The sequence below is a fragment of the Homarus americanus genome, unplaced genomic scaffold (assembly GCF_018991925.1).
Source record: "Homarus americanus isolate GMGI-L3 unplaced genomic scaffold, GMGI_Hamer_2.0 scaffold13464, whole genome shotgun sequence".
NCBI lineage: Eukaryota > Metazoa > Arthropoda > Malacostraca > Decapoda > Nephropidae > Homarus > Homarus americanus.
In genome coordinates this window covers 551,417-578,644 of record NW_024744529.1, presented here as the reverse complement: position 1 = coordinate 578,644, position 27,228 = coordinate 551,417, and the positions used below count along the sequence as shown (strand labels likewise).

General features: G+C 40.3%; 1 protein-coding gene across 1 annotated transcript; it reads left to right on the top strand.

Annotated features, from left to right (window-relative positions):
- Positions 1-522: 522 nt before the first annotated feature.
- LOC121877975 (tetratricopeptide repeat protein 28-like) lies at positions 523-19,566 on the top strand. Its single transcript, XM_042383935.1, has 3 exons — positions 523-640; positions 8,307-8,875; positions 19,285-19,566. Exons 2-3 carry the CDS (start codon positions 8,780-8,782, stop codon positions 19,564-19,566), a joined length of 378 nt encoding a protein of 125 aa, XP_042239869.1. The 5' UTR covers positions 523-640; positions 8,307-8,779.
- The last annotated feature ends 7,662 nt before the right edge of the window (positions 19,567-27,228 follow it).

The window sequence follows — 27,228 nt, the reverse complement described above, 5'->3', positions numbered from 1 at the left end:
GTAACGAGGGATAAATGATAAAGGATCAACTTGATGTAATAAGGACGCTAAAGAAGAGAAGGGAACAAGGGGCATGATAAGTCATTAATAATAAAAATAATAAACCCTGAAAAGAACGAAAGAGACAGAAAAAAAAGAACGGGGACAGGAGACAAAGAGGACAAAAATAAATTAGAGGACAGGTGACAAGGTGAGTGAGGAGGGAGGGAGGGTGAACGTTGGTCACGAGGGCGGGGGACCGGCCACCCTCCCTCAAGGCTTCGTTCCTTACATTGCCTGTAGACGTGACGACTCAAGAGACCAATAAATCTGTTGATCTATTCCAGGGTGCCACACGCAGCTAACGACGAAAACGACGCCGAAATTGCATTAGGATTCTTTTATGACCCGATACGTTCACTAATTCGTAGTTAAAGGGTAAAAAAAATGTACGAAACTTTTGAAAATCTGGACCCAGGCAGGCTGGCAGGTAGGTTGGTTCGAGTCGTTCGACACAGGTGAGCCAGTGGCGCCCGGGCGGTCGGAGGGGAAGGATGTGCGCGCGGTCCGCTCGCCCCTGACCACGCCTGCTTTACTTGTGTTGCTTATAACTATACAGGGATACGTATATACATGCGAGTGAGAAATTACTCAGTGAAGGGTGAGATACATGAGCTGTGTGAAGTCATACTCGATGCAGTAGGAGAGTGACCACGTTGTGATCGTTGAATGGAGGTGGTGTGTGTCTCGAGCATCACACTGGAAAAGAAAAGACTGCTTCATCGCCTCTGTATTGTGAAAATATCAATAACATGTTTATTTGACTGGCGGTACTGTGAGTGTGACGTAGAACTGTCACCAGGGTGCGATTGAAGTTGACTCCAGCTTGAGGTCGCAATACGTCCAGTAACACCTGTTGATCTCTGTGGGTAGAGCTTCAGGTGTTAGCGTGTACCTGAAATAACACCTGTCAGCTGTAAGACAACTGTAGGTTATTAGAGACAGAAACCCTGACATCAAAAGTGAAAAAAAAATAGTAGGAAAGCGTGTAGGGTGCAGCTGACCCATCATCCATGTCGTTTTCTGACAAATATAAACACTGCCTACTGAAGCCCGTGTTTCTCAGAACAACTTCAAAATGATATTCGAATGTAAAGTAATTTCGTAATGCAGCCGTCATGCCACAAACGGTAGTTATTTGTACCAAAATAATCCCCTCTCTATGTCGGTGTAGGTGGTAGAGCCGTCAGGGACTGTCACTGGAGACAGTCGATCACTATCAATCTAGATCAGTCACGTACACTCACCGCGCCTCACCAACTCTGGCAATTGACACAATATCTTTAAAACATTACTTTTGGTGACTTTCCGTACGTCATCAATATTCCCATCGTAAAATGTCCTCAATCGTTAATTTAGTACCGAGATCACGTCATTTTATGAACTTAAGCACAAGAGCACACATGCAGTTATGATCTAGATACTAGTGTGGTTATAGGTACAGTACATTTATTGTTACAAAAGCAGTTGCTGGCTCAGAAACAGTGCAGACACTACTGCAGGAAACGAAACAAGTACTGCACTGTTATAGATACAGCTACTGATACAAATACTGTACCTTCTCTCAGGCCCACTCCGTCTTTCCTTGCTCGATCATATTCTCGCCTCACTTTCATCGCTTCCTTAAATTCGGATGTGTATAGAGGTTCCCAGTGAGCGAGCAGCCAAACAATAAATACCCATAACATCACGATGTCAGTGTAACCTCCAATCTATCTCTTAACTTCACTTAATTAAGAAATTTGGAAATCTAGTTCAGATGTCGAAGATTCTTCTGAACCACTACAACTATACTTATATGTGTGTGGAACTAGAGTTTACCCGAGTATGAGTGGTACTCCATATTGGGGGGACCTGTAGGAGTGTCACTCATTCCAGGGAGAGGAGCTCTAGCTCCACATACCTACTTGACAGAGCTTGGCTCACACTGTCTTTGCTACACTGTATAGTGTTAGTTTCCCATTTCTGTTCGTTTGATATTTCTATGGTTTCTTCTCCCAATTGTCAGTTGTCTCTGTCCCCCTCCTGCTGTGTACGACAAGCCACGCGGTGCTGGACAAGCCACTGTGTCACGCAGTTGAGTGTGGGTGTTGGCAGTTTGAGGATGGGTCTTTATGAAGCTGTTTATTATCGTTTACTGCTTAAGTTTCGAACAGTTTTATCTAATCAAGCTCTTCCAGTCAACTAGATAATCTGTTCCTTGTCCTATAAAACATACCCTGACTGACTATTCCACTCTTTTTAGTTTCCCTAAAAGATCTGTCCGTGACTGGAGCTTCGTTAATATATAGAACAGTATCCGCAAACAAATAGAGACGTATAGTTCCAGATAAAGGTACATAAATATCAGTATAACAGTAAATAAACTCGGAACAACGTATTTTATCGTGTCACATTATCTTGTGCAACTATAAGTTAAAGGTAATATAAACAGTACGTGCTTCTCTCGCATCAACAGTAGTTAAAAAGATTGTTAGTTTCTTGCCGTGATACACCGCTACTAATGTACTGAGACTCGCTGGTGCTACTATACTGTAACCTTGTTGACCGGCCCTCCATGGTAGCCGAGAATATATATCTGTATTTTGGTATTTTTTAATTCTCTTATTTACTCGAGTGGAATCACAAATAGCGTTAGAGTGGTTATTCTTTAGGTGAAATAGGATGGGGTGGAGATTCTTCAGGTGATCCGGACTTAGAGTTATTGTACTTCATGGATTGGTACTATTTTTGTCCAGTGAATTACTTTGAGGGTAAGATTTTGGTCCACTCACCGGTGAAGTAAATAAATAGTTCCTTCGTGATGAATCGCAGTTGTTTGTGTATCCATCCGAGTAGCCAAGAGAGACTTAAAGACAGGCCTAAGTGAGTTTATTTTGTCTATAGAATATTCTATTGTCTAGAACTAATCCGGGCAAGAGATAGTTTCTCGTTTTAAGGAAGCTTCTTTTATGTTAGAGCTCAACCAACACTTTTCTAGATGCGAACGCGAATTTGGGTGGAATTCCAATTGTGGTTAATTTATGTGGTGGTGAGGTTATAGAGGGAGAGGCTGTGATTGGTGGGCTGGAGGCTCTGAATAACACAGGCATCCTGCCTGTCTGGAGGCCCGCGTGACACAGCCCGCCTCCGATACCGCAGCGCCAACCCGACCTCTGCTTAACGCCGACATCGGTTTTATTCTCGTACTCTTGATCTAAAATTAATGCATTCAGGTGTTATCCTGTTTCTTTAATAACGCCTGTTGCAGACCATAATCTAGGAGCTTTAAAAAACATTCTTAAATATTAACAATAAGTTAAGTATATAATAATGATACTCGTTGGTTAGATTATCAAATTACAATGTATGACAAGCGTTCTTATGATAAGAATAGTACTAATGTTCAAGTCTAGACAATAAATATATGAGAATGAAGGTGAAAATTGTTGAAGACTTAAGTTATAGACTGGAGTGTACAAAGAATAAAGCTTATCTATAACTTAAAGTCTTCAACAATTTTCAGCTTCACTCATAATTTATTATTTGGAATTTTTTTCTCTCTTGGCAGAAAGCTTTATACGTTGTAGCTTAATGATATAATTCACCAACGACTTTTATTCTCCCAAAGTGAACTTACGCGTTCTATCTGAATTTGAGTACTTGTTTATTTTGTGAGAAGACATTACGTTAATTGTGGTTTTAGGAGTTTCAAGATAATATCCAATTGGAATGTACAGTAGGAAGAAATAATACGGATTTTAAACTTTCAACTACTTTAATGTTTTAACACCTTGATATATTTCTTAATTTGCAATTCGTATAATTAGTTTATTTATATACTATTTTTCCAAGAACTTCTGTCATAGATCATTAGACAAGGATTACGTCTTCGCAGTTTTGATTTTGATTTATACATCGATTAGTAAAAGCTTTAGAAGAATGCCTGACGCAAATCACAGATATGTATACGTGTTTGAAGCTAGAACCAGGAAAGGGAATCCATGGCTTAATTCAACAGGCTACATCCTCGTACCAGTAATTTAGTATGTAAATGTGCATACTACGCTATTTAAAAGAATGCTCGTCACAGATCATATTTTCGGACTTGTTTTTGTGAGGTTGAAGTGAACAAAAAGGAACAAGACGAGCCACGGATTAACTCTTCGTCAAAGTTTAGTCCCGTCCCCATAATTCATAAATTGTACTTTAGCAGGAGTATATACAACTGCTACAACACTTGGTAAATATAAAGCTATAGTGTGTGAAATATTAAGATGTTTGTAAGGGTGGAATGTGAAAAGATTTAAGCCAGGTTTTTATTCGCTTGCCTTGAATTATAAGACATCAGTAGGCCACGATACTTATAGGTACACTTGTCACAAATCAAAGTCTGAGAGATACTTAAGGAGATGTGTCAAGACTGGAACGTGGAAGAACAAATCCGCGTTTCTGACACCCCCCCCCCCCCAAAAAAAAAAGAACAAAATTAATTCCTTTAGGCTTATTATATGATTAATAATTGACCATTACAGTATGCCTTCATTTTTGGGATGAAGACTTGTCACAAATCATAGTTTTAGATACATGCTGTATATTCTTGTTAAGGTTGGAATGCGGGGGGAGGGGGGGGGGGGCTAGCCTAGTCATGTCTTTATTAGGTCATCGGGGTTGGGCGGCTTGTGGAATTTGTAGTCCCCTTATTTTTTTCTCGTTTATTTCTTCCATTGTTCATTGTATGTGTATAAGTGTTGTTGGTGTGTAGGGTATAATTGGTCTAACACACTATCCAGGTACTCAAGCCTTACAATGTGGCGTGTTGTGGAGTTATCACTGGTTAAAGAAACATTAATATGATTCACCTCATTAATTCACTTTTTGATCGTTATCTTAACTGGCATGAAGACTTAAGTGATAAGAGAAGGTCAAAGTAATTCATGAAAGCGTCTCTATTTTTATGTTTATTGGACCCACTTAACCATTTTAAATATATCCTGAAAAAGGGGTAAATGTCATACTATATTATCAAAGGAAATATAGATCTTATTTCATCTCGATCTCTTGTAGTTAATCATAGACTATAACTTTTACCTTATTTACTTAACTTGAAAATGTGGTTCTGGTGATTATGTAACTTGTGTTGTCTCTTGAATAAAAATCACCTTTCAATGTATGAACCATGGCTTTTGACCTTGAATGACCATATGCATTATTTTTAACTATGCTTTTGAAGTCAATACCTAAAAATAGTCTTAATTCGACGGATTTTAAGTCAAATTCTCCTCTAGGAATACAAGTGGGTATTTTAAGAGCCTGATAATAGTACCAGTGGTAAAACTAGTAGCTGAGATAGAAGTGTATGATATATTTACTCTTGTTGAGATACTGACCGTACAGTTACTAGTAGTTCAGATATTACTAATGGTGTAGCAATTGAGATAAACCTACAGTACTAATTTAACGTTAAAGCCAGAACTAGTGGTGTAATGACTGCAGTGAGAGAGAGAAGCAATTATCTTTGCGATTCTCATAAAATGTTCTTATGTACAAAGATATCTGTACTTCCGTTGATATACTGTACTGTATTTCTGTCATTTTATTGTCAGCCAGAAATAAATAGAAACATAGATGAAGAAATATTGATGTACATAGAAAGGAAGAAATTAAAAGTCAAGAGAATTACATCAATCGTAATAAAACATCTTCCTGTATATTTGTGTCACTTGGTGTTATTAATGTTTTTGTTAAATATTGACGTCGTGGTCTTACTTAAACTAGCGGACACTGCGTTAACGACTCAGCAGTTCACTAATGACCGGGAAATATGCTAATCACCCGACACTATGTTAACAGCCAGTCAGTATGCTAATGACTCCAGCAGAATGCTAACGACCCTGGAGTATGCTGACCAAGTATGCTAACCACCCATGAGCATAGACAGATTGATAGAATGCTTCAAGTAATGGGGAACACTATGATCGCAGCCTAGTGAGGTATGCTGGCAGCTCACGGTATTATGCTCTGACAAATTGTTTAGATGTTTAACATCTTGTAAAAATATTAATCACTGATGGACAGTGTGATAGGAGTCTAAGTGTGTATTGTGATAGATGGGGAGCATGTTTAATAGTTAATGGGGGAGCAGCATAACATTATACGCTGAGACGTCGATAGAATGCTCAAGTATCAACAGCAATAATATGATCATTAATTAATATACTCGATTAACGGACCAACAGTATACGGTACTGTGTGTGCTGGATAGGCAAGTAAACAGTGTGCTAATTTAAGATCACTAATGATTTACTTGATATCGTATATACTAACTGAGCAGCAACTGCATACTAACCAACTATACCGAATCCTCAGCAGGTAACTGTTGGTAGTCCAATCAACAGGTGGACAGTGCGCTGAGTGGCCTAGATGTTAGAACACTGGGCGATATTAGTACAATTAGTATGCTAACTACCTAGTTATATGCTAACGACCAATCAACGGTATACTGGCAAATTAACTCCTGGTGCAATTTTAGCTACAAGAATATTTAATTAACTGTACTGGTGCGTGATATATCAAAGAGTATCGGTAGTTACTCACAGTGCAATTATTGTTAAATATTCGACTTCTTAACTACTGCGTTAATTTATGGAGTTTTTCATAAATTGTTTGGCTAAAAAAGTATTGTATAGTACAGCTCAAGTTACAACCAACATTTTTTTTACTTAAGAGAAAGACAGACACTGACTGATAAACAGACAGGTAGACAGATTGACAGGTAAAGGAAACAGAAGCAAGATGTGATCAGTTTCAAGGTCTAGACCCGATTCTCACGACGAATTTCTCTTCCGCAGCTCTGCGTATGACGTCGCCTCTAGTTACGAAAACCTCTTCGAAATTTTGGCTGCTTTATTTTGTCTTAGCTAAAGTGAACAAGCTAGATGTGTCCTGATATCAACAGTTAAGGGAAAACTTACTTAATGTGCGTCTTGCTGATAATTCATCCTTGTACCACGATTTTATCTCGTTAAATCAGTAGTAGTATACTGTATCTAACCAGCAGAAAAATATAGGTTGCACAAACATTTATAAATCCATTTTTGTACCGACCTGTGCTGAAGTGAGCCAGTTTGATGCGTATTCACATATTCAGTTACAAAGGAAAACTCAACGTAAGAATCTTTGATAATCTTAGCAGGACAAAGACAGGAAGTCGTCGTAGCCTAGGACGGTAGTGTCGCTCGCTGGGAATGTCGAGGAAGGATGGTTTCTGGGCCCATTAGTGTCAATGGTATGACGAAGACAGTAATGGAGAGGTTACCTGACTCTCTACTAATGGGGTAGAGGGAGGGTCTGGAGGGGCTTCACCTGGTAGATAAGCCCGAGGGTTATAGGACAAATCCCACCCAAGCCTAAGCTAGTCTGACTTCTTACCTACCATAGCCTAGTCTCATTAACCATGTTCTATGAAAACGACGACACTAACTGGTGGAATTTTGTGTCGAGAAAACTTTTACGCTGGGGTTTTGTACACAATTCGAAATTTTTTATCCACCGAGAAATATACAGGTGGGGTTTGGTCCATTTGTGTTACTTAAGTAGTAAGATTTTGTCAAGTAGAGGTCCTTACCAGCACCCGAGGGGGAGACGCGAAGGTTGCCTCATGACAGGTCGGGTGAGAGGAAGTTAAGTCCCTCGATGGTCGGTTTAGTTTCCTCTATTAATTGAGTTACTTGGGGGTGTCATACTAGATTAAACGATACGGTTGTCGCCTTCATATTTACTCTTCACTGTTGTCATAGTTTGTTGTTAATATCTGTGGTAGGTTTACTTTTTTTTCCTAGTCTTGGCTAATAAGAGACAATTGTTATTTTTTTTTTTTAGGTAATGTTAGATTTGATATTATCCTTCATTCGAGGCTTAATTTGATGATAGGTAAGACCTGTTGTTAAGTGTACTACATTCTGTTGTAAAGTCGGTACGTATTTTGGTTCATGTACGAGGTTGTCCACGAACTGTTTATGTAGTTTTCGCGACTTTTCGTTTGTCGAGCATTTGGCTGAACTGTGGCGACATTAATACTGAAAAATAATTAATTCATAAGTGATGACTGATGTTGAACTTATTCATACCAGAATTATCAAAATTTTAAGAATAAAATAAACTTCAAGTTATTATCATATTGGACCATAAGATTATCATACGTTATTATTCACTTTTATTTTTGATACGATAAAAGTGAATTGGGAAAACTCGATGGAAATATTGACTAGCTTATTATTTTTCAGCAGGTAAGGCAAGGAAAGTGATGATAAGAAAGGACCAATACCACACTGTACTGTACATAAAGTACCCATTACTAACTGTATATACTAGCATAATAAGTGAAGACTAGTGCCCCCGTGATAGCTATAGGCTGAAAATAACACTCCTAACTACCTCAGTTATACAAGTTCCTGGAGTAAACCATAAGTAAACAAGTAATATTAGAGCTACGCATCTGGCATTAGTTGTTACTGTTATTGTTTGTGACATGAACACGATGCATAGTCTTGTATGAAGTGCGTCTAATGCTTGTACCATAAAAGAGCGCCATTGAAGAAAGAAAACTAGGCGAGTGTTTTACTTGGCGCTGCTTCCATAAACCTGAAATCATTTCGGGCTGGAAGAGGTAAACGCCAGGCACTATTAATATTGCCCGTGCAGGCGCTGCTGCTTTTTACGGTACGGACCGAAGTCCCTTGGTGTTTCCCCTTGAGTTCTGATGAACGCCAGGACTCAGCCAGGCCTTGGCACCATGGAGCTCTTGGATCTAAGGAAGAAGAAGATCAGTGCGACGACCAAGAGTCACGGCGCCAAGGTAAGACCAACATGTCCCTCCAGCAGCCTGTTGTCCCGGCGGGTTACTGCACGGAGGAGTCTTGTTAGTATGACTGATCCTTGTGGGAAGGTCGCTGGGAGTGGCAGAGGGGATATATATATATATATATATATATATATATATATATATATATATATATATATATATATATATATATATATATATATATATATATATATATATATATATATATATATATATATATATATTGACAGAAAATCATGTTTCTCTGTTATGAAGGATTTGTAGCTCATTAAATAGCAGACTAGCTTTCACAAATTAGATGCGCGTACCTGTACACCATATTGATAACTCACTTCATTATCTATGAACGATTGTCTAATTTTATCATACCCTAATAAGTAATGTGGGGGATGTAGCAACTTCAATCCCCGGACAACCTAGCCTTGTGTGTTGCTGCCTGGACGTGTCTTGAGCTATACTTAAAGCCAAATCGTTCGGGGCTGGAAAGTTGATCCACTTAGCAACATCCCACACAGGGTAAAATAGTTTATCCTCTATATTTTCGAGCGGTGGGCGTTCTCATTATGATGCATCGTGGTCATACATCCGTCTTGTGAACTGCGAGCTTAAGAAACTCGTTTTGAAAACCAGGTATCGCTATATTTCATCATCATAAGTAGGGCTTGTTATGACATGCCGTGATTTCCAGCTCTGCGAACTTGTTCCGCTGGAAAACTGTGGCTGTTTAGTGCTGTGTACCTTTGTTGCGTATATACTGTATTTATGTCTTATCAGTGTGCATTATTTATGTCTTTTATAAGAATGCGTCACAGTTATTAATAGTTAATCCGTAACAGAGGTGATATTGTTTTTATGAGAAGGTATTGAATAAATGAGTTTCTTGTTGGTACAGTTTATTAGAACGGGTCTCAAGTACTACAAATGAAAGTCATGAAATTTTTGTTTCCCTGTGGTTTTTAGAAGCAGAGCCGCGGGTAAAAACCCACCATGTACAACCTGTGCTCCTTTGATAGGCTAGAGCGCGACATTAGTCTAGCCAAACTTCTTTTAAAAACGAAGTTGCTTTAGGATCAGCTCTATTGTTGCCTGCACTCTGGCATAATGTCAAAGAACCATTAAATTACATCGTTTAGAGAGCCAGCTGACGCCGGGACCTCTTAAGGCATTACACTTATTAAGATGCAGCGGGGCAGAGTCAATCCCACTTTTTGTCCCTCTGCCCGAGCGGGGAGTCACCCGACCGTCATCGTAGTGCTAGGCTGCTGCCCCTCGCAACACTCGGGGCCCTGAGTTCGATTACCAGCATACCCACATACCCACACGGTATTGCAATTGAGGTGCATTTTTCAGGCCCGAACTGATCTAGCCTAGAATAGGCTAGGCTGTAATAGGTCAAATTTGGATCAGGACAAATTTGGTGGAGCAGAAGTTAGTTTAGCATATCGATTGCATATAAAGTTAAGCTAAGCTGTGATGGATCAGGTAAGTTCAAGCTAGATTGCTGATTTAAGATATTAAAAGTTTGGTCTGCTGAAGCTATAGCAGATCACCTTTCAGTAAAACAAAGATAGGCTACGTTCGGAAAATTTCTGCAGGAATATCAGGAGCCGAAATACCCAGCAGTTGTATTAAGCTAACACACACACACACACACTCTTATTCGCAACCATTGAATAACTACAACATTTAAATAATGGTAGAGCGCTCACTGCGTTGACAGAGTGCTGTTTTTGTCCACTGGCCAAAGATGAGTTTTGTGGGGTTGAACGACGCTCGTCATTCACACTGCACTGGGAAACCCGAACTATCGGAACATTCAACCTGTGGTCATATCCCCTTAGCCAAACCTTTGTTATGATTATTTTTATACATGGAAATTGATCTACGTGTTGTTTACAGAGACACAAGTGTAACGAAATGATTCAGATCTTTTCCGTGATTAGTTTTCTTCTGTGATTGAGGTGCCGTTTATTTTTATATAAATTAATAAATGAATATATTGTTCAGGAATACAAGGGAGGCAGCAAGTAGGTTTAAACATGTAAAAATATTATTTATTACTCTGTGTCTGCCATTGTCCCCTTCTCTTTTTCACACGGACAAAATCACTACCAACACATGTCATTGAACCCCTAAAAGCACATTACTAGTTGTACTTGAGTGGCCTGAAAAGATGTCATATAAATATATCGCATGATCAAATAAGGGCTGCGCCTCAGAGAGCACCAGACCAGCGGCCACTTGTCTTGACGCCGCTCACCACCTGAGAGAAATCACATATTATTTTTGTCTTTTTGATTGATGGGAAGTGCTTGCTCCCTTTCTCTTGTGTGTGTGTGTGTGTGTTTGCTTCTCTCTGTTTTAACATCCATCTGTCAGTGTGTTTTTCTCGATCTTGTTAACTCTCTCTCTCTTGACATTGTGAGAGGCGAACCAGTTATCTTAAAGAGTCCTTGAATTTAATCTAATATTTGTACAAAAAATATTTCCTCAATCTCAGATTTACGGTGTCCAGGTGTGTGTGTTTTTTGTCTGTCCAGGTGCATCCGTGTTTGTTTTGTGTGCGTCCGAGTTTGTTTTGTGTGTATCTGTGCTTGTTTTGTTTGTGTGCGTGTTTGTGTTCAGGTGCATCCAATGTGTATTGTATGTGTGTGTTTGGTTTATTTAGTTTACCAAGCGGTTGTCATATCAGGGCTGGTGTGTGTGTGTGTGTGTGTGTGTGTGTGTGTGTAGAATTCATTGTTCTTGATAGTCTTGTCCAGGTCTGTTTTCAAGTCCCAGTACTGTTCTTGCTTCTACGGCTTCAGCTGGTGGGTACAGTAGCTACTTCACCAATCTTCTTATGTGACGGAGTACTTTCTGAAATTCTTTCCGTATGACGACTTAACCAGCTTCAAACAGTGACATCTTGAAGGAGCAATTCCGTGTTAAAGATTTCCATCCTGTTTAAGGCCTGGAATGTTTTTATGAGGTCCGCCCTGTCGTGTCTTGTTGGAAGAGATGTCAATCCCAAGGCCACCGGCGTATACTAGGAGAATCGTGATGTCTTGTTTCAAGACTAAAACTACTAGCCCTTCGTAGTTCAGATGAGCGGGTTACGAGTGCTTTATAGGACTGATTATTAAAAGTTTTCTTCTCTTTTATTGATTGGTTTGTCTCTATCGCTACGTTATGGTCCATTTTCCTCATCTACAGGTACCAGGAGAGTGTTGTTGTTGTGTCCTGTTTGGAGAGTCTTACACTTTGTTGAATTAAAAAGGAATATTCAGTTCTGACATCATTTGATCAGTTTTGTGGGAGTATTTTTATGCGTATGTGTGGGTGTCCAGGTGTGAGTGTGTGTAGTTTTTGTGTGACCAGGTGTTTCATGTGTATATTTGTGTGTGTGTGTGTGTATACGTGCATGCTTGTGAGTTTATACGTTCAGAATTAGGTGTGTACTGTGCAGTATTTGTATACATGCGTGTTTTCCTGTGTAGCCTGTGTTAATGTGTGTTCATGCATAGGTGTATCTGTATCCATCTATTATTGTATGTATTAGAATACGCGTATATATGTTCATGAATATTTGTATATTAACTCGCAATTTTATTTCGTATGCATATGTGTGTGTGTCCTTTCAAATGCGTATGTCTGTATATATGTAACTGCATAAGTTTGTGTGCGTATGTATGCGTGCGTATATGTATGTGTGTGTGTGTACATACGCGTATGTATGAGTGCGTGCATGTGTGCATATGTGCATGAGGGTAGGGCTAGGTGGAGGCAGCTGGGGCCAGACTGGGTGTGTCCGTCGCTGAGGCAAATGTCAAACATAATCACACCTTCTGGGAGGCCATGTGTCATAATTTATCACCTCACCTGTACCTGCGAGATGAATTATGCTCTCTCTCTCTCTCTCTCTCTGTCTCTCTCTTTCTCTCTCTCTCTCTCTGAATCTTTAACTTAAAATGTAATTATAACGAAATAATCTTTTTTAACCATATTTTAACTATCGATCTTTCATGTATCTTATGATGATTAAAATGTAATTCATATTATGTCATCAGCTGTGAGGGAGGACGTACCACCTACCTGGGTGATGTTCGTAGGTGTAGAATAAACAAATAAATGAATGAATGATTAGGTAAATGAATAAATAAGATAATCACTAACATAAACATTATTACTAGAGGTTAAACCGACGATCCAGAACAAATAAAAGAAAACAATATACAAATACCTGAGCTGAATGTTGCATCAAACGCATTTCGAAATTTGTAAAAAAAAATATCAATGTATATGCAAATTGAATAATAAATTCGTCCACAAGATAAGTATAATTCTTGACTTACGACGTAGTTCAACCGATAGTTCATGATGCTGATTGTATTTAATTCGAAGGTCATATATTTTTTTTTCATTGTGTGTTGAAAGACTTATGTTCACAGGTGTTGAAGATGGTCTTAGGTGGTGGAGGGAGGGGCCGAGGCGGGGGACCTAATTAGACTATTTTCACTTGATTCTAAATGTTGAATTATAATAAAAATAAATATATAAATAAATATATATATATATATATATATATATATATATATATATATATATATAACACATATATATATATATATATATATATATATATATATATATATATATATATATATATATATATATATATATATATATATATAAATATATTATATATATATATATATATATATATATATATATATATATATATATATATATATATACAGGTATATATATACTGTATATATATATATATATATATATATATATATATATATATATATATATATATAAAATGATAATAATAAAGGTAAAAATAATAATAATAATAACAACAACAATACCCTGGTAATAACAACAACAACATTATCCTGGTAATAGCAACAACAATACCCTGGTAATAACAACAACAACAATATCCTGGTAATAGCAACAACAACAATACCCTGGTAATAACAACAACAACAATATCATGGTAATAACAACAACAACATTATCCTGGTAATAACAACAACAACATTATCCTGATAATAGCAATAACAATACCCTGGTAATAACAACAACATTATCCTGGTAATAACAACAACAACAACAATACCCTGGTAATAACAACAACAATACCCTGGTAATAACAACAACAATACCCTGGTAATAACAACAACAACATTATCCTGGTAATAACAACAACAATACCCTGGTAATAACAACAACAACACTATCCTGGTAATAACAACAACAATACCCTGGTAATAACAACAACAATACCCTGGTAATAACAACAACAATACCCTGGTAATAACAACAATAATACCCTGGTAATAACAACAACAACAACAATATCCTGGTAATAACAACAACAACAATGACAATACCCTGGTAACAACAACACCCTGGTAATAACAACAACAACACCCTGGTAATAACAACAACAACACTATCCTGGTAATAACAACAACAACATCATCCTGGTAATAACAACAACAACAATAATAATATTCCCTGGTGATAACAAATAACAACACTATCCTGGTAATATCAACAATAACAATATTCTTGGTAATAACAACAGCAACACCCTGGTAATAACAACAGCAACACCCTGGTAATAACAACAACATTGTCCTGCAATAAATAATAATTCTTCTGGTAATAACAACAACAATACCCTGGTAATAACAACAACATTATCCTGGTAATAGCAACAACAATAACAATACCCTGGTAATAACAACAACAATACCCTGGTAATAACAACAACATTATCCTGGTAATAGCAACAACAATAACAATACCCTGGTAATAACAACAACAATACCCTGGTAATAACAACAACAATACCCTGGTAATAACAACAACAATACCCCTGGTAATAACAACAACAATACCCCTGGTAATAACAAACAACATTGTCCCAGTAATAACAACAACAACAAACATCCTGCAATAATAACAACAGCAACACCCTGGTAATAACAACAGCAACACCCTGGTAATAACAACAACATTGTCCTGGTAATAACAACAACAATACCCTGGTAATAACAACAACAATACCCTGGTAATAACAACAGCAACACCCTGGTAATAACAACAACATTGTCCTGGTAATAACAACAACAATACCCTGGTAATAACAACAACAATACCCTGGTAATAACAACAACAACATCCTGCTAATAACAACAACAACATCCTGGTAACAACAACAACAGTAAGAGTCACCATATGTTGGGTATATACAGTCTCACTAATCAACCGCAATATTAACTTCTCTATATTTCGGTGCTGTCATCTTCCTTCAATTTTCAAGTCAATTTCACCAACAATCCGTAACTTCATTTATCTTTCTCTACCTGATCTTTATCCTATCTTCTTCTTCTCTGTGGTCGTGTGTGTGTTAGGGTATTTTTTTGACTGATAATTGTGTCTGATGTGTGTGTGAGTCAGTTTGTGTGTCTGTGTGAGTCAGTTTGTGTGTCTGTGTGAGTCAGTTTGTGTGTGTGTGAGTCAGTTTGTGTGTCTATGTGAGTCAGTTTGTGTGTCTGTGTGAGTCAGTTTGTGTGTCTGTGAGAGTCAGTTTGTGTGTCTATGTGAGTCAGTTTGTGTGTCTGTGTGAGTCAGTTTGTGTGTGTGTGAGTCAGTTTGTGTGTCTATGTGAGTCAGTTTGTGTGTCTGTGTGAGTCAGTTTGTGTGTCTGTGTGAGTCAGTTTGTGTGTCTATGTGTCAGTTTGTGTGTCTATGTAGTTTGTGTGTCTGTGTGGAGTCAGTTTGTGTGTCTGTGTGAGTCAGTTTGTGTGTCTGTGTGGAGTCAGTTTGTGTGTCTATGTGAGTCAGTTTGTGTGTCTGTGTAGCTGTTTTGTGTCTGTGATCCAGTTTGTGTGTCTGTGTGGAGTCTGTTGTGTGTCTGTGTGGAGTCAGTTTGTGTGTGTGTGAGTCAGTTTGTGTGTCTGTGTGAGTCAGTTTGTGTGTCTGTGTGAGCCAGTTTGTGTGTCTGTGTGAGTCAGTTTGTGTGTCTGTGTGAGTCAGTTTGTGTGTCTGTGTGAGTCAGTTTGTGTGTCTATGTGAGTCAGTTTGTGTGTCTGTGTGAGTCAGTTTGTGTGTCTATGTGAGTCAGTTTGTGTGTCTGTGTGAGTCAGTTTGTGTGTCTGTGTGGAATGTGCGGTAATACAATGGCCTCCAGTGTGGAATGTGTGGTGATACAGTGACCTCTAGTGTGGAATGTGAGGTAATACAGTGGCCTCTAGTGTGGAATGTGTGTTGGAATGTGAATGACCTCAAGTTTGGAATGTGTGTTGGAATGTGAGGTAATACAGTGACCTCTAGTTTGGAATGTGAGGTAATACAGTGGCCTCTAGTGTGGCCTCTTGACCCAGGGAGTTGGAGGGTGGGTGGAAAAGAGTGAAAGAGGGGAATAAGAGTGTGAAGGAATTTAATGAAGGAGAGAGAGAGAGAGAGAGAGAGAGAGAGAGAGAGAGAGAGAGAGAGAGAGAGAGTCTATATCACTCTTGCGACACACACACACACACACACACCATCAGTAGGGAGTGTAGCCTAACTTGGGTGTCGTAAGAAGCATTTCCTTCTCTGTGTTGTGGTTAAGGGAGTGAGGGACAGATGAGGACTTGCGAGGTGTCCTGCCCGGGGCGTAGACCGTGGAACGTGTGACAGGTGGGATACTTCCAGGCTGAGCGCACCTGTCTTATTTACTTAATATTCTCTTTCTCTCTCTGTTTGCGTCTCTCTCTCTCTCTCTCTCTCTCTCTCTCTCTCTCTCTCTCTCTCTCTCAAGTATGTAGTTTCTTAGACGTTCGTGTTAAACAAGAATTTAACAACATCTGGAATAAGAATTTGTACAGTACTTAAGAACACGACTCGCCTTCTGATAATATTTTCAACTGTCACATATTCCTTCTAGGGGACTAATTTCACAAGGGTTTTATTTTACCTTAGTGACCTGGCAGTGATGGGGAGGGGAGGGTAGGTGTGGTCTCGGGTCAAGCAAAGTGATGCGAGTATCTGTGGTGGATATGCGCCTTGGGGAACCTCATCTTCACTCTTAATGAAGAATACCGAGGCTAGACGTCATTTGTTTTACTTGCAGACGTTTCAGAGACGTAAACTTTATCATCAGTGTTGTCAGGTACAAAAACAATTATTATCTTCTTAAGAAGCAAAATATTTGAAATAGAAATAAGCTCAATTGAATGTCTCATTAAAAATATTAAATACAGTTTTAGTAGAAATTGGAAAAATGTACCGAAATTAAGCTTAAGAAAAAAAGGCTTGAAGGCATAGTAAGTTAACGTAAATACCATCGAAAATTAATATTATCGGATCATATAAAATAATAGAGTAAAATATAAGATAAGACAACTAATTAACTTGAGTTCAATTTATAAGAAGTAAGTGAAGGCTTCATCCATCAGTGGGCGAGTGGTGTTCATGACTCGCTCTGACAAGTTTTCTTTTAATTAAGAAAATTGAGAAAACTAGGATAATATTTATGTACAAAAGTTTCTTAAATCATGGACGTGAGAACCGCTAACTTGAGCATTATTAATAAAATCTTAAGTTCGATCACTGTAATTTAATATTTAGGAAAAAACGTATCTGAAACCCAAGGTAAGGAAGGTTCCAGTTGCAGCTAAAGGTTTGAGTATTTTTTGTATAACTTCTTCACCTTGTCGTGTCCGTGCGACATTATTCTAAATCTGAATATTTTAAAACAAAGAGTTAATAGCTTAGAGACGCTCTCAAGGTATATACTGTACTGCCTAATACACAGGGCAATGTACTGGTAGACGTAGAGTAAGACTTAAGGTGAAACATATTAACATTGGTAATGCATGTTATTGATAACTCCCCCCCCCCCCACAAGTAATAATACACGCCTTTGTTTACACAGACATTATTTTATCTGAATCTGTCAACATGTGATCAGCAGGATGGTCATCTGTTTGTGTCTTAGAGCGTATATATGACTGTCCACCCAGCAGTAATTGGGGACCTGGATGTTAATCGATTTGCGGATCGTATTCCGGGGTAATGGTTAGCCAGTGCAGTTGACGAGTTGTCCGGTCTTTTCGGACTATTCCTTGACACTGGGTCATGCAACTCGTTAACTTGGGGTGTGGTTGTTGTGTTGGCGACAGCTTCTACACCTTAAACAAATTCACGCCTAGGTGGCCCTTGGGACGGCCATCCTCGTTACACGAGGGGCAACCATTATTATATATATGACCGTGTACAGTATATTGTCACTGAGGACGTGTATAGAGGCCACAGCTGTAAAGAACACGGCACTATGTTATTCTTCGCACACACAAGGATGTTATTATTGTAAACGGTAGAAAAAACGTTTTAAATAAATGTTTATTTAGCCAGTACTGGACTGTACATTGTGTAGCCAACGTAACACTTCCCCCTGCCAAAGGTTCATAAAAAGAACACCAAGATTATATAAACAGTTTCTCTCATGTATTAGAATGTAAATATGATACAACGTAACACGATATAATTATACACCAGATCAGGGCTGATGTATTATTATTAAAATGGTCGGCAGCTCCTACGGTCAGTGTGTGTGACCTTGTCCGCCGCAGGGAGCTACTTGTCACATTATTGATTTTATCTTTTATTCTAAGGTTAGAATATTTTCTTGTGTTTTGTTATACCAATATATGCAGACTGTAATATGGTAATTAGAGAAAATTTGTTTAAATATATATTTTTTGTACTGTGTACTCTTCTCTCTTCCTCGTAGTATCTTCCTCACAGTGTCTCCTTTATAACGTCTTCCTCACAGTGTCTCCTTTATAACGTCTTCCTCACAGTGTCTCCTTTATAACGTCTTCCTCATAGTGTCTCCTTTATAACGTCTTCCTCACAGTGTCTCCTTTATAACGTCTTCCTCACAGTGTCTCCTTTATAACGTCTTCCTCACAGTGTCTCCTTTATAACGTCTTCCTCACAGTGTCTCCTTTATAACGTCTTCCTCAGTGTCTCCTTTATAACGTCTTCCTCACAGTGTCTCCTTTATAACGTCTTCCTCACAGTGTCTCCTTTATAACGTCTTCCTCACAGTGTCTCCTTTATAACGTCTTCCTCATAGTGTCTCCTTTATAACGTCTTCCTCACAGTGTCTCCTTTATAACGTCTTCCTCACAGTGTCTCCTTTATAACGTCTTCCTCACAGTGTCTCCTTTATAACGTCTTCCTCACAGTGTCTCCTTTATAACGTCTTCCTCATAGTGTCTCCTTTATAACGTCTTCCTCACACGGTAGAAGTTGACAGTTTCATACAAGTGACTTAGCCATTCCTCTACCTGGTACAGTAAGGGGTTGGCCGCCGTTTACACTGCCTAACTCCCTTATTTCTCTCCCTGATACAGTTGGAGGTTGATGGCGAGGGTGAGGGCGGCGGGTCGAAGGCGCTGTTCTTGGAGAAGGTCCGCCAGAGCAACGCGGCATGTCAGTCTGGGGACTTCGAGACCGCGGTGGCTCTCTACACTGAGGCCATCGCTCTCGACCCTCACAATCACATCCTCTACTCCAACCGCTCCGCCGCCCACATCAAACTCGCCAAGTTCGCCCACGCCCTCCAGGATGCCACCAAAGCAAGAGAACTCAACCCAAAATGGCACAAGGTAGGTAACAGTCACGCCTCAGGTTGAGTTTTTGAATTCCCTGTCATACTTTTGAAAGGAATTACATTGTGTGGATTAACTGGGAGAATAAAGTGAGGCTTTAGGTCTTGCATGTTAAGCAAAGATACACCTCAAGTTCGTACGTCTTCAGGTTAATTAACACAATTCGGTCACAATAGGGTAAAGGTAGGTGAGAGAGGCTCTAAGTTGGATGTAAGTTCTGGGTTAAAGGGCAGCGAGAGATCTGACGAATTTGTTATTCACGATCCAGATTGTAATGTTATCATCGATGTCCCTGAAGGAAACGAGATGTATGGCCGACTTGGGAAGGTTGTGTACATCTTAAGTGAAGCTAAGATTCCTCTGGATTCATAAAGGATAAAAGAATAAATGTTCATTTTAGTACGCAAAGGTGAGCGTGACTTGACGATCTGGGAGCTGGTGTCATGATGGGAATATTATAGGTTAAATAATGGTCGACTCTTCGCTCAAATCATTACTGGTTGAAGACTGATAATAGCTGCTGGTGCCAAAGTTCTCACAAGATAAATGACAAGCAAATTCAAGATTATGTCACTGTTGGGTTAAGAATATTATTGTCATGACGAGTGCCAAGGTTTAGAAGGTTTAGTGAGGTGGTGGGGGATATTAACAAGTGATATATATATATATATATATATATATATATATATATATATATATATATATATATATATATATATATATATATATATATATATATATATATATATATATATATATAATTTAAAATCTGGGCATTCCTTTTCGATGACTTTGTATAGTTTCCATCATACACTTATTTGATGCTGGTAAAAAGAGGAAGGAGCTGGAGACGTTCGCGAGCCTTGAACTGCCATGAACGTGACAACTTAAATATGGTCGAGGACTCCGTTGGTCGACGTTGAGTTCTTATTGTTCTCCGCTGCGACGCCTGAGGGAGACCTGTGTGTGTGTTTACCCGACTACATATGCGAGTACTAGTGTGCGCTTGTGACTGTGTGTGTCTGTGTCTGTATATGCATCTTTGTTGGCTCAGTAAACCAACAGTTACATAGATATATCACAACCCTCGCTACTGTTCACTTACTGTACGATCACTGAAATTAATCTTTCTTGGAACCTGCTGCTGCGCTGTCGTTTTTTGTCGACAAGGAACTCCAGATTTTTTGAGATTTGTGGCGAGTGGTGTCAGCGAGGCACGGGACTGACGGAAGGGAAGTCTTGCTGTGGTAGTGAGGGAGTGTAGTGTGTAGAGGCAGTTTCTTGAGACTGAGGTGAGAATCGCCGTCACCTCCTCCAAGATGTATTCTTACCTGTTTTTCTATGCTTACGTGCAGTAGGTAAACACACGTGTATGTGCGTGTGGACACGTACCGGGAAGGCAAAACGCAGGCACGCACATGGAAGCACACTTATATGCACGCATGCACGCATACATGCAAGCACGTTTCGCGTACACGCACACATACATACATACTAATAGTTCGAGGATGTTTGGCTTAAATTTCGTCTACTCTGGGATTATTTTTAATGTGTAGAAGTTGCCGCCAACATCGCAGCCACACCCGGGTTGTTTAAGCGTATGACCCGGTGTCAAGGAGTAGCCCAGGAAAACCGGACAACTAGTCAACCGCACTTGGCTGACTGTTACCCTTATGAATCAACATCTAAGTCCCCAGTTAACGCGGGATAGACGGAGGCGAACGAAGTCAAGAGATTTGCCCACAATTTAATTATGCCTGGGAAATCGAACCCGTGGCTGCTTGATTGTAAGACGAGTATGCCAACCATTAGACCTCGGGTTGCTGTACATACATACATACATACATACAGTACATACACGAAAAAACACCATGAAGGTAAACGAAGATTAAATATGGTGAAAATGAATGACAATGGTGAACATGGCGTTGGGAGGAAGGTGAATGATGGTGAAAAATGTTGTGGTGAAGATGACAGTGACCCGGACCGCCGTGATACAGTTATGTGTAATGAAACTAAGATGAAAGGAAATGTTCTCTTGGTGGTGATTATGATGACGATGATGAGGCATAAATGTACGAGGAGGAGGAGAGGAAGAAGACAATGAAGCTGGAGGAGGAGGAGAAGGAGAAGATATTGAAAGAGGAAGAGGAGGAAGAATAGTAATAGGTGGAGAAGGAGGAGGAAAGACGTAGAAAAGGAGGAGGAGGAGGAGTAAAAGCAGAAGAGGAAAAATGGAAGGAAAGACATGAAGGAGAGAGGAAGAAGAGGAGGAGAAGAAGAAGAAATAATTGGAGGAGTTAAAGGGCAAGGAAGATGAGCAGGAAGACATGAAAAAGGAGGTAATATGAGGGGAAGAAACAACAAGGACCGTGAGGAAGCTGTGCAGGAGGAGAGGAATGTGTCCGGCAGGGCAGGGAGAGGAGGGAGAGCAGCGGGGAGGAGGAGAGAGAAAGAGAGAGAGAGAGAGAGAGGGGCTTGATTGACAGCTTCGTCACATGGCAGGCTGAAAATATTTGACGCCGTGCTCACACCTGCTACAGCAGACCACTCCACTTTTCTGACGACCCCCCAACCTCCAGACTACGTAGGTGGGGCTCCTGCAGAGGCTGTATGGGCGGAGAGTGTGTAGGGAGTGTTTCCAGGTGTCAGATGTGATAGCTAGGGTGTAGGGGAAGGTGGGGCAAGAGGGGTTATGGGCCCCTGACTACTGACGTCGATGAAGAGGAGAGGTCGAGTCCGCCGCTTGCGTGCTACACTCTTCTCTATTTATTAATTTTTCACCTCTTCGATGCCTGCTTGTGACCCGTGAGCACCGTCAGTCAGGCGACACTCACCTAGAGCCTATGGCGTGTCACCTAGCACCTTAGGGGACAGCGAAGGTGAAGAACAAAGGAAAAATGAATTTCGACCAAGACTTCTGGGAACCTTCCATGTTGAGACGCGCTGATTGAGGTTCTGGCCAATAGAGCATTGCGTTAGCCCCAGCCTGCCCGGGGCCAAGGTCGCACCCGCCCTCCCCCAGCACCGACAAACTCTACCCTTAAGATCTCAATATTTAAGGGCTGATTCTGGGTGGCAGCGTCGTGTTGGTTAGATCTTGATGGCTGGGGTTGAAGAACGTATTGAGTCCTGAGCACAGTGTGTATACAAAAACACATGAAAATGGCCTACCATACAATCCGTGGTTGCTTTGGTTGGCTCCTGGTGAGGGTTATAGTGGGGTGTGGTGGTTTTTAGTGGCGCTGCAGGTGTGTGCCACCTGTCCTCTGCCATCCTGCCATCACTTGCCGCCGCCTCCGTGTGTCGCCACCACTAGCGTAATATCAACAAGAATGTTAAATGGTGGGTAGCTCGCGCTGGCCGGCCAGGTTCCGTCCCCTGCACTCTCCCTCTGTCACTCACATTCTCTTACTCCTCCCCTCTCACTCACTCTTTCACTCAATCTCCCTTAATCACTAGTACACGCTTCCACTCACTCGACCCCTTCACCGTCGTGCTTTCACTCACCATTATTAAAATTCATCCATTCTCACCCACCTCCTCCTCACCCTCTCTCACCCTCATCCTCTCAGTCATTGATTTATATTCCAGTTGCTTATCCACATCATCCAAGTGCCTTCACTCACCAGACATTACTTACTCATTACCTTCACCTATTGGCAGCAAGAAAAGAGGAGCATTGGTTAGGAAAGGAAGGGAAAGGGGAGGGAGAGAAGGTGATGCAAGAAAGGAGGTAGGAGAGGCAGAAGCAGGAGGAGGGATTGAGGAAGACTGACAGGACCACAGTGCATTATTACCATCCTGACCTCTCCTAACCTTACTTACTTTACCCTAGACTAGTTCACCCCAATTAAAATCTAAGCTTGAGTCAGAGTAATCATACCTGCTATGACCTAGCCTAGCGAGCCTAATCAGAACTATTTTCTGCTAAATTTGGGTTCAAATCAAGCATAACCTAATATGACCTAATTCATCTTAAAATAATCTATTCTAGGCTAGACTCAACCAAACCAGATTAACCTAATCTAGCCTATTTGAATTTTACTTAAATCAATTTATTAAATTGCCTAATGTGACTCTAATTTTACCTCATCTATTCTTACCTATAATCTAACCTAACCTAACCCTAATTTATCCTAAGCCAATACACAATATTATCTAATCTAACCTTACCTAACCCAAGCTGACTAAACACAACCCAACTTAAAAAAACTATCCCGACCTAACCCAACCAGTTTTAGTACAACCCAACTTAAAACAATCTAATCCGACCTAACCTAACCTAAGCTACTAGTACAAGCAAGCACCAATGGTAGACACAAGAGCCAAGTGTTATCCGTATCAAGAGGGCGAGGAATGTATAAGATGGAGGAGTGGCCATTATGTGGGATGATCTCACCTTCGGCGATCACAACAAAGCAACTTTCGCGTCATCGGGAAGATCTGGAGTTCATCCCGAGCAACCTCAAAACAAAGACTAGCTAAGACGGCGATGATGCTGTGTAGAAAAAGAAAACCTCTCGGGGTCTTTCCTTTCGCTGAAGACCCTCCTGGACCCTTGGGAGTTGTCTTAGGGTGATCTAATTTTCTCTTTGCTGGAAACACGGGCGACAAAGGTACCTCATCATGGCTTTGTATTAGTCAGGAATGCTAGAGGTGAACCATTGTATGTGTGTCACGGACGGTCAGACTCTGTTTATTTGTACGTAGTTGAGGAAGGTACGTTGTTGTAGCTTGATTCTAATGACCTTTTTTGAGATGAAACATTTTGAATATAGTAAGAGACGATTAGGTTCTTTCTCATTTGAAACGGTGATGAGAAGTTACTTTATATTACATTCTTTTATGCCAACCAACGCAAATATGTTCAGATGGTCGATTTTTTTTTACAAGTGGAAGCAAGGAAAAAGCTACATAAGCTTATCATACGGTCATACCGAGGAATAATATTGACTGAATCACTGCAGACACTTCAAGATGGCCAGGTTATTCTCAGTGGAACAACACAAGTGAGAAAGATACACAACAATAAACTCATTTGGAATATTGGATGTGAACCAATGTGAGTTTATCAAGATGGTGAGTGAGGACGGTATGAAGATGGTGGGTCAAACAGTGTATGTGAGCCACTGTGATAGTCTCGCCAGGATCAGATGCTTTCCTCGGTGGAGACGTTGATGGCAATGGTACTTAAATTATTACAGTCATGAGAGAGATTGAATGCGAACCATTGTGAATGCTTCGAGTCGTTCAGATTCTGCTCACTGGAACGTGAATGAGATCGGCATAAAATTTTATACTTATGAGAGATATTGGTTGTATAGCTGTCAGTCAGTACAAAGAGATAATCCCGTAGTGGAATGCGAGACTTGGTGGGGAGATTCTGCACACTCATCCCAGTGAAAAGTAGAGGTGCCATAAGTACAGTGAGAGAAGTGTTCCATCCTCCGCGCCGCCACACTCACACTGCACCCTATTACCTGTTAATCTTTATGAGGCATCATCTTTAACAATGCTCTCATGCAAATATTCCCTTTTTTTATTTGATTTGGGGGCAAGTTTCAAGCGTCGGTGACTATAAAACAAAGATGAATTCACAAGAAATGAACTTTTTTACATACTGTATAAAGGGTCGTAAACCGCTGCGAGAGGAAGTTTTTTTTTATGTCGATGATGTAGAAATTTGTTGGGTGAGTGAGGTAGGCTGCGGCGGACCAGCTGGAGAACACCACAGTTACATGAAATAGCCGAGTTACAGAAACCAAGTTGCTCACTCAAACACTCCTCGCCTCAGTGAAAGGACTGAGTTTAATATATTGGAAAATGACAGAAAACAGATACAAATAATTATTGAATAATTTGAAAGATTTGTTAGACGTATTGATTTCTGAGCTGCTGAGATCATAGCTGTGAAGAAGGAGGGAATTAGAGAGGGAATTCCACTTAAGAGCTGATGATTGGAAGGAGACAATGTGCCTTTATGGACATTGTGGTTTATCAGCGAAACCTCACACTGGTGGACATGAAGCACAGAGACTTTCAACAAGCAAGCATCAGTATATTGATCGACTCACTGGTATATCTGAATCAAGGTCCCTGGAGCCGAGGTGTTAGGGGGAGGGGAGGTGAGGTAGGAGTAAACGGTACCCCGACACCCATCTAGGTAAAGGCCATTAGAGGGACGTGCGTCTCATTGTCGACCTTACTCGAGGTCCTCCTCGAAATGTGGGCCACAGCTTTGATTCCCCCCCGACCCTGCGGCAGTGATTGAGGAAATTAACTCCCTCATACATTCCCTTTTTCGAAAAAGGAATAACATTCTATTTCCTACATTCTCCTTTAAGTAGAAAGTAAACTAATCTTTACGGTTCTTGTCCCAGGTAGTGAGATGAAGTATCTCAGTCTCTTTCTCTGTTTCCTTAATCCCTCATTTTAAAGTAATAAGAACCTTTTTTATGTCTCTCTTTCTTGCGTGAAAAGGATGTAGAGACTCTCCCTTAATGACGGCCTTTGTCTCAGGCAGTGAGGAAACTCACTCTTCCTCTGTCTCTCAGGCAGAAGGAAGACCCATCGCTCTTTCTTTCTCTCACTCGTAACCGGTTATAGGTAATGAAGAGTCTGTGTCTGTATTTCTCACGTAATTAAAAAGAATGTGTCTCACGGCTCCTCCCTCAGGTAATGACGAGTTTCTCACTGTGTGTGTACCGTCAAATGCTACCTTTGTGTGAACCTGATTCGTCACTTTCTGCCCATGTGCGTGTGTGTGTGTGCATATTTGTTTGTATATCTCTTCACTCCGCCCGTGTGCGTGTGTGTATGTATATTTGTGTGTTTATCTAGTCGCTTTCTGCCCATGTTTGATGTATGCAAGTGTGGCGACCTGTGGTATAATTGTCAGCATGCTCGCCTCGCAAGCGAGCGGACCCGGGTTCGATCCCCGGGCAGGGTGAAACTATGGGCAAGTTTCTTTCCGCCATTTGCCCCTATCTACCCAGCAGTAATTGGTAACCTGGATGTTAATCGATTTGCGGATCGTACTATTCCTTGACAACTCGTTAACTCAGGGTGTGGTTGTTGTATTGGCTTAAACAAATTCACGTCTAGCTGACCCTTGGGCCTGCCATCCTCGTTAGACGAGGGGTAACCATTAATATGTACTGTATGTTAGGCTAGGTTTAGGTGGTCAGGTTAGGCTGGATAATCTTCAGATGAAATAAGCTAGGGCTGGAGGCTATTCAGGTGAACAAATAATGCCTCTTTTGGCGTTCAACGATACGTTACCAAAAATAGCATCATTCATTTAGTGTTCAACGATACATAACCAAAAATAGCTTCATTCATTTAGTGTTCAAAGATACATTAGCTAAAAGAAAAGAAGACGCCTCGTTTAGCATTGTCCTCTGAGTGGTGGCGGCGACGCTCTTTTGTTTATATAAGGAAGAAGGACAACAATGACGGAGAGGTTCGGCACTTAAGAGAAGGAGGATCCGAGTGTTTGTTTGTCCGTGTAACAGCTGACCGGATGTGCTGTGGCGAGGTGCTAAGTGCTGTGGCGAGGTGCTAAGTGCTGTGGCGAGGTGCTAAGTGCTGTGGTGGGAGTGTTTATAGTGCTGTGGTGAGTGGTGGTGATGGTTATAGTGTTGTGGTGATGTTTATAGTGTTGTGGTGAGTGGTGGTGATGGT